This window comes from Aegilops tauschii, chromosome 3 (genome assembly GCF_002575655.3).
Source record: "Aegilops tauschii subsp. strangulata cultivar AL8/78 chromosome 3, Aet v6.0, whole genome shotgun sequence".
In the NCBI taxonomy this organism is placed as follows: Eukaryota; Viridiplantae; Streptophyta; class Magnoliopsida; order Poales; family Poaceae; genus Aegilops; species Aegilops tauschii.
The window spans coordinates 464720570-464728571 of NC_053037.3; the positions used below are offsets into that span (position 1 = coordinate 464720570).

General features: G+C 51.3%; 2 protein-coding genes and 3 non-coding genes across 7 annotated transcripts; 3 read left to right on the forward strand and 2 right to left on the reverse strand.

Annotated features, from left to right (window-relative positions):
- Window positions 1–429: 429 nt before the first annotated feature.
- Window positions 430–3494, forward strand: LOC109780543 (thioredoxin-like fold domain-containing protein MRL7 homolog, chloroplastic). Of its 3 annotated transcripts, none has more exons than XM_020339132.4 (6): window positions 430–1249; window positions 1472–1556; window positions 1648–1759; window positions 1851–2023; window positions 2135–2288; window positions 3103–3494. In XM_020339132.4, the coding sequence occupies exons 1-4, from the start codon at window positions 558–560 to the stop codon at window positions 1952–1954; spliced, it is 993 nt and encodes a 330-aa protein (XP_020194721.1). In that variant the 5' UTR covers window positions 430–557; the 3' UTR covers window positions 1955–2023; window positions 2135–2288; window positions 3103–3494. The 3 variants fall into 3 exon arrangements, with proteins under 3 accessions (XP_020194721.1, XP_020194720.1, XP_020194719.1); XM_020339131.4 differs by lacking the exon at window positions 3103–3494 and adding an exon at window positions 2386–2628; XM_020339130.4 differs by lacking the exon at window positions 3103–3494 and having other exon boundaries at window positions 2135–2628.
- TRNAI-GAU (transfer RNA isoleucine (anticodon GAU)) lies at window positions 3161–3234 on the reverse strand. Its single transcript has one exon. It is a non-coding gene; the product is annotated as a tRNA-Ile (tRNA).
- Window positions 3495–3574: 80 nt separating the features above from the next.
- On the reverse strand, window positions 3575–5775 carry LOC109780542 (uncharacterized). The gene is made up of 2 exons (XM_020339129.4): window positions 4701–5775; window positions 3575–4274 (listed from the first exon to the last, which is right to left on the reverse strand). Exons 1-2 carry the CDS (start codon window positions 5625–5627, stop codon window positions 3795–3797), a joined length of 1407 nt encoding a protein of 468 aa, XP_020194718.1. The 5' UTR covers window positions 5628–5775; the 3' UTR covers window positions 3575–3794.
- Window positions 5776–7142: 1367 nt separating this feature from the next.
- On the forward strand, window positions 7143–7214 carry TRNAG-UCC (transfer RNA glycine (anticodon UCC)). Its single transcript has one exon. It is a non-coding gene; the product is annotated as a tRNA-Gly (tRNA).
- Window positions 7215–7656: 442 nt separating this feature from the next.
- On the forward strand, window positions 7657–7728 carry TRNAG-UCC (transfer RNA glycine (anticodon UCC)). Its single transcript has one exon. It is a non-coding gene; the product is annotated as a tRNA-Gly (tRNA).
- Window positions 7729–8002: the final 274 nt, after the last annotated feature.

Consider the following 8002-nt stretch of genomic DNA (forward strand, 5'->3'; position numbering starts at 1 on the left):
GGGAAAGGTCATTCTAGGCTCTTTATCAGATGTCTCATTCCATCCTTTACCTTGTGCCATGCATGATTCCTAGATCGATTGAATGATCAATTCGAACCTTCAAGAAGTTATGCGGGACATCCTGTACTGTTAAATAGAGCACCTACCCTGCATAGATTAGGCATACAGGCCTTTCAACCCACTTTAGTAGAGGGGCGTACTATTTCTTTACACCCATTAATGTGTAAGGGTTTCAATGCGGACTTTGATGGAGATCAAATGTCTATTTCTATGTTTTTATATTTCCACAACCCAAGAGGCTGGTCTAATTTTTACGTTTAGTGTTGTTTGTACTGCCTTGACAGATGATGGATAGATCGAAAGTAAAAAAAAAAATCGAAAAAAAAAGCAGCAGTATTCTTTTTCTCAAAAGAAGGTAGCAGGAAATTCAACGGTGAGAGGGGACACCGGGCAGCGGCAGTGGCAAAACTCGGATAGCATCCACCAGCGCAGCCGGTAGCCACTGGAACCCAGCTCCCTTTCTTCTCCGTCGGCTTCGGCCGTCCTCCCCGCGCGCAATGCTTCGTCTCCCCGCTCTCCTCCCTCTTAAACCCTCGGCCCCGGCCACCGGCTTAAACCCCACCCGGCGCAGCCATGGCCACCGCGGCCCCAAACGCCTCCTCGCTTCCTCCGCCACGCCGCCGCCACAGCCGCCGCCGCCGGCGCGAAGGACTCCCAGTCCAACCACGGCCCCGAAACCCTTTAAGCGCGAACCCCGCGCCGGCCCCCAGAATCCCGAAGGCGCCACCGCGGAGTTCCCCACAACGAAGCCCCGCAAACCACGCCGCGGTCGCCGAAGCGAGGCGGCCGCCGTGGAGGACTTCGTCCGCGACCGCCTCGAGCAGGTCTTCGCCTCCATCCAGGAGCGCGACCCCGAGGTCCTCCAAGGCAAAGGCGACATCCTGAAGCCAAAGGAGGAGGAGGAGCTGGCTTCCGGCGAGAAGCCCGGGGAGGAAGACGGGGAGCAGAAGACGGTGGTGGAGGAGGAGGACCCGAGCTGGCCACTGGACGCCGACGTCGGGTGGGGGGTCCGAGCGTCGGAGTACTTCGACAAGCACTCCATCAAGAACGTGACGGTGGACGGCGTGGAGATCGATTGGGAAGGAGAGGTCGACCGGGGCTGGGTCAAGGAGATCAACTGCTTGGAGTGGGAGAGCTTCGCCTTCCACCCCAGCCCCCTTATCGTCCTAGTCTTCGAGCGCTACAACAGGTAAAGCCATTCGTCCATTCCTAGTGTCTACCGTATAGCTGTAAACCATTGGGGATTAATTTTAGGAACATGGGGTGAATCCAATGGGCTCAAAAGAGGGTTGGCTGGCCTTTAAATTGGCTTTGGTATAAAGATTCACTGATGTTTTGTGTCGCCTCGGAGAAATTAAGTCTTCATTAGCACCGTTTACAATTGTAGTGTGCTTAATATTGTGTTCTGTAGGGCTGCTGACAATTGGAGGTTTCTTCAAGAATTGGAAAAGGCTACAAAGGTATACTGGGATACAAAAGATCGGCTACCTCCACGGGTGAGTGAATCATATCATGGTTACTATCCGATTAACTCTGGCGTGCTTGCTCTGCTAATCTAACAAGTGTTAAATATTATCTGTGTTTCAGACTGTGAAGATTGATCTGAATATTGAGAGGGACTTGGCATATGCACTCCAAGCAAAAGAATGCCCGCAATTGCTGTTCTTGAGAGGAAACAAAATCCTATACAGAGAAAAAGGTTAGTCAGATTTGTCGTAAGATTTGTCATAAGAAAAAGGATACTCACTCTGACTGTATCTGATTATGGTCTTCATGGATTGTATTTACAGAGATAAGAACAGCTGACGAACTAGTTCAAATGATTGCCTATTTCTACTACAATGCAAAGCGGCCATCATGTGTCAATCCCGAAGCCCTTGCTCCTTCATTCTAAGTTCCTGGTATACAAGCGCTGAGATTGTCAAGTCTTGTGTTATTGTAGCACTGATATTACCTTCTTCTAGTAAGTACTTGTCTATCCCGTTCTTATTCGGTTGCCTGTTGAAACTGGAGTACTACTGGAGTGCTGGTTATTGTTCGCTGACATTTGATTCTCTGAAATTACCTGATGCAGGAAAGTATTATTAAGTTCATGTTCTGGGAGAAGAGGCTGAGTCTCCAAGTTTGATGATTTACCTGGATAAGATGCAAAAGAGGACATTTTGGATGCCTATAGTGGAAAGGGAACTGAGAAAAATCGCCTCGACGGGTTGTGTCAAGCAAGGAAGGTGTGACAACAGACATGTATTTTGATATTCAGTCAGTCTTTTGTAGTGTACTTTAGTATCTAAGAGTATATTCTCAGTTTCTGGAGTGATTTTCTAGATAGGAGCAGTGGCGAAGCTAGAAGATCAGGGGATTTGGGGTTAGCTACGTTTTTGAAGTTCGCTAAAAAAAAGCTACGTTTTTGAAGGTGTAATTTCCACTAGTGAGCAATGACAAAGACTAGATTACTGAAGGATGTATGGATTCCATTGGGACCGAATAGTTGTACACCAGATTCGCCCTGGATAGGGAAGTGTTAAGTGACAGCTTCACCTTCTAAATACAAGTACATTATTGAGATCATTATTACAGATTATTATTTTTCTGGTTAAAAGAAGTCACCAGGACTCTCAGTTCCACTGCTGAAACTGTATGTTGCATACATCACCTAGCCGACCATTACAGATTCAGTTAGAAACTATTAAAGTTGACAAGAATTTACTAACTGCCCCTTTCCCATTTGAAGAACAAAATGATAAGTTTAAAGGCATAATTGTTTTTATCTTCAAGCTCTTCTTTTCTTGAATAGAAACATCGAATAAAGTCTGCCTACTCTGCTTTCTGGTTTGAGCAATCTAGTCCTCAGATTAGCAAAATTATGAGTAATTGGCTCTTTCAGGTAACTAGAAAAAACATTGAGCGTCTAGAGAATATGAAAAGAGAGTAATCGCAATTAAAAAACAATTGGTCCTGACAGGGCTTGATGCCTATTCTGCATTTTGGTTTGAACAATCTAGTCTTCAGATTAGCAAATTTATGAGTAATTGGCTCTTTCAGGTAACTAGAAGAAACATTGAGGTGCTGGAGAATTATATGAAAAAACAGTCATCGCAATTGGTCCCGACGGGGCTTGAACCCGTGACCTTTGGCATATCAGACCAACACTCTAACCAACTGAGCTACAGGACCTTATTTCTTACTACAAAATAAATATTTACTTTAATAAAATAATTAAAAATGACAGTTACGCTCCCGAATAACTCGGAGAGGTACTGTGAGTCCAAAAAACGATTCGAGTCAACCCTGCGACAAATTGGAGGGTCCAGTCGTTAGCATTTTATTCTGAGAGTCGTGTGTCTCGTACACATACATCACCTATTCTGCTTTTTGGTTTGAGCAATCTGGTCTCCATATTAGTAAATTTATGAGTAATCGGCTCTTTCAGGGAATAGAAATGTGTTATTTGCAAAGTATGAATATCAGGAAGTGCGGTGCTAAAAAACAAGCATGGGTGTAAAAAAAAGCTTAATTCATGGGCAGAAAACATAAAATGTTTCAGAAAAAATATATTTTGTGCACATGCAAATAATTTAGAACTGCTCAGGGGAACGCAAAGTCCCATCTTATTGTTAAGTCCATATATCAACAGCCACAGAAAAAAAATACAGTAATCACTTCTGTCACCTATACAGTGCAGTATTAACATGGTCTTTGCAATCAACTCTGAATCGGAGACGCAAACGAAGGCCTTATGCACAGGATATCGACGAGGAAGACGACGACGCGATGCACAGCTGCGCGTCAGCACCTGCTGCCGCCGCCGCCTCGTCGGCGCCCCGGCCGCGCAGCAGCTGCGAGATGTCGTCGTAGCCCATGGTGTCGGCCATCTGGAGCGGCGTGGCGCCCCGCTTGGTCCTGGCGTGGACGTCGGCGCCCATGTCGAGCAGCAGGTCGACGGCGTCGGCGCAGCCGCCCTCGACGGCGAGGTGCAGCGGCCGGTGCCCTTCCACGTCCTCGCACTCCACGCCCATGCACCCCGACCCCGCCAGCAGGGCGATGGCGTCGCAGTGGCCCTTGATGGCGGCCACGTGGAGCGCCGTCAGCCCGTACTGGTCGCGGCCGCGGAGGCCCGTGCGCTTGCTGAGGAGGAACTCGAGGCTCCGGAGGTCGCCCCGCCTCGCCGCCGTCATCACCTGCTCCCACCGCTGCAGCACGTCCACCACTTCCTTCTGCACGTAATCGGCAAGAAAAGCGTCGTTGGTCGTTACATTCTGACAAGAGATGTGGAGTGAAAGTTTTGAGTAAAACTGTAAAAGTCCCAAGAACATTGGATGCTGTGTGTCGTTCACGAGCGCAACGACGCAAGCCACATAAGCCAAGTTATACGTACAGTACCCAGCCCGCTGGAACCACAGTTGATTCTCTCACTGTTCTGTCCGTGACAAAACCAGCCAAGATCTTCAAATTACGTTTCTGACATGACAAACTGTTCTTGCCACCTTCGAGTCCAAGTAAGACAACAGAAGGTTGTTTACTGTGATCGTGGTTGTTAGTTTTTTACTACGCTAGCACAAAGTGCAATTTTTGTCCATTCTAAGCTCCGAAGCCATGAAGTTACTAGTACACGGCAGTACAAAAAGGACAGAGGTACTTACGTAGCCCTTCTCTCGCGCCACGTCCAGCGGAGTCCTCCCGCGAGCGTCGGCCGCGGCGGAGTCGGCTCCCATGTCCACCAGCTCTGCCACCGCCTCTGCTTCGCCGGCCGCGGCCGCGACGTGCAGAGCCGTCCTGCCGTCCTTGTCGCGCGCCGCGAGCGCCTCCTGCCCCAGCCTCCTCACCTCTGCGCAGTCGCCCCGCGCGGCAGCCGCGTGCAGCGGCGCCCACGGCTCGGCGTCCGGCACGGCCGCCTCGGGGTTGAGGACCGGCAGGAGGTGCGGCTGCCGGCGCAGGATGAGGCGCACGGCCGCGGAGTCCCCGGCGTCCGCGGCGAGGCGGAGGAGGTAGGGCCCGCCGAAGAACACGCGAAGGCGGATAGCGCCGATGCCGACGCCGGCGCCGCCGGGCACGGAGGCCGCCGAGTCGAGTTGCGCGGCGGAGAGGGAGGAGAGGACGAGGAAGCGGTCGGCGCGGGAGCGCGGGAAGGACGGCGGCGCGTGCGGCTGCGGGCGGAGCACGACGCGGATGGTGGCCGTGGAGAGCGGCTGCAGGGCGCCGCGCGGCGGGCTGACGAGGAACTTGAGCGGGGAGGAGGTCTGGACCTTGAAGGCGACGGGGAGCGTCGGGTGCAGCGAGCGGAGGCGGAGGTCCACGCGGCACTTGGAGCTGGGCTTGAAGTCGATGACCACCTCCTCCTCCGCCACCTCCAGGAGCTGCTGCTCGGGCTCTGGCGCCGCCGCCGTTTTGGCTGCGTCGGCGGAATTGGCGGGAACGGAGCAGGCGGGCTTAACAGCGGCCATCGATCTCCGTTGGAAGGTGCTTGTACGCGCGGGGTGGGAATGGGATGGGGTAGCGGAACTGGAAGCACGGAGTGATGTCTGGCTAATGGCTGTACCTAGGATGACGCTTTGCTCTTTTGCTGGCATGCTGGATCGGGCAATGAGAGAATGTTGATCTTCTGTGATAGTGTGCCATGGCAGATTCCGGAGACAACAGAGCCATGAAAAGTTGATGTGCCGATGAACGACGCTCTACGTGCGCTGTGCTGCCAGAAGTGCGCGGCCACACCGTGTCCGGCTCGCCGGATCCCGCATGCATGCATGAGCATGATATCCTACGGGACCAGCAGAGAATGATGGATCCAGGTCCAGCCAGCACGAGCAAGCAAAGCGCCGAGGCAAATTTGATAATTTTGATGTGTGGATGAAATCATTTCACAAAATGAACTGCTTTAAAAAAAATTCACTTAGCTGATTTTTTTAGTGGCGCCCGACATAAAGACGTCACACTACACTGTGCAACGCCTTACAGATAGGCGCTAGATGCCTGGCCAGCGTCGCACCCCGGACTGCCTAAAAATTACTAAGTCAATGTGCAGCGCCTAAGAGCTAGGCGCCACACTATACAGTGGAGCGCCTAGCCTCTAGGCGTTGCACTAGTGGTTGCTTCATTTGGTATGCAACCACTAGTGCAATGCCTAGAGGCTAGGCGCTACACTGTGGAAGACAACCACTAGTGCAACGCCTAGAGGCTAGGCGCTCCACTGTATAGTGTGGCGCCTAGCTCTTAGGCGCTGCACACTGACTTAGTAATTTTCTTATCACACGGATGCGACGCTAGCCAGGCGTGTAGCGCCTATCTATGAGGCGTTGCACAGTATAGTGTGGCGCCTTCCTGTCGGGCGCCACTAAAAAAGTCAGCTGGGTGAAATATTTTTAGAGGCAGTTTATTTTTGAAATGATTTCATTCATAGGTCAAAATTGTCAAATTTGCCGAGCCCGGAGGAGTGGTAGCTACCGCACGTCCCATCAGAGCGGGTGGCAAGCGACGGATCACGCCATGCAATGCGCTACAATCCACAGTACCCCCCGTGAACCGCAGGCATCCCCCGTCCTCCCGCCCGCCCAGCCTCCGCGCGCGCCTGCCTCCGTCACGCGACTAGAGGATCGCTGGATTCCTCTAGCCATCCATGTGCCCTCCCGGCCCTTTCGCCGTTTGTCGCGCGCGAATCGGCACAGAAACGGGGGCTTGGTCGCTTCTTCCGCGGCTACGTGAGCCGAGCCCCCGGCCCCGGGGCACTGCATCTCACGTCTCCGTGCAGCTTGCGGCACGCGCCCGCGCTGCGCCGAGGCCGGGCCAGATGCTCGGGCTCCAGGACAGGAGCGCTGCCCCTGCCGCTACCAAACGAAACAGTTCTGCTTCCTTCACCGGCTTTACTGTGCGCCGTACATCGGGTAGTCACGCGTGTACAGTATACAGTAGCAGTTCTGTAACTCAGACGCACACGCGACGATTCAGCTAGACACCACGCTTGAACAGAAGACATTTTGTGCGGATAGAATGCAAAAGTCTCCTGCTCTATTTGGTCACTGCACTAGCTAGTGATATCTTATGGTCACTGAATGGTTTGTGGAGTCCTTCTTTTAAGTTTAGACATCAACGCGTCTGTAGTCCAACGGTTAGGATAATTGCCTTCCAAGCAATAGACCCGGGTTCGACTCCCGGCAGACGCACTTTTTGAGTTTTCCCCTGGAGTCACTTTTTTTCTGCATGGAGAGTCACTTTCTCCCTTGTGCAGTTCTGTAACTCGGACGATGCACACGCACGATCCAGCTAGATCTACGGCCTATCATCACGAGGGCTTCATCCCGCAGTCACTAACTGAATACTTCTGACAGTATCTGCGACCAAACGGTCTCATTCGACGAACAGTAGTAAGAAACATTGGTGACATTATACATCTCGCTAGGATAGAAAATAGCGTTTGCCTGTTGCTCAAAACATTTTGTGCAGACAGAATGCAAAAGGTTTCCTCACAAATTCGATTCTATTTCATACTTGCAGGAACGGATCAATGCCTTCATGGCCATTACACTGGCTAGTGGAATCTTTACGCATTTCGCGGAGAAGGCATTACGTATTTCATCACTATCCCTTTTAAATTTACCAAACAAAGCGTCTGTAGTCCAACGGTTAGGATAATTGCCTTCCAAGCAATAGACCCGGGTTCGACTCCCGGCAGACGCATTTTTTTTGAACTAAACAAGCCTCGGGCACGACTTCACCTTTGCATTGATCCAAAATTAAGGCTCAAATGTCACTTTCCTTATAGCCTCGGGCACAATTTCACCTTTGCATTGATCCAAAATTAGATTGTTAAGGGGATCGTATCCTTTTGTAGAGGACTTCAGATTTTTTTAGATAAGATGAAGCATTTGCTTGTCACTAGTTGATGCTTTAGTTACAAGTCTCATGTTGTGAGAGCTTTTTTTGAACCCAAGATCACCTATCCAACGAACCA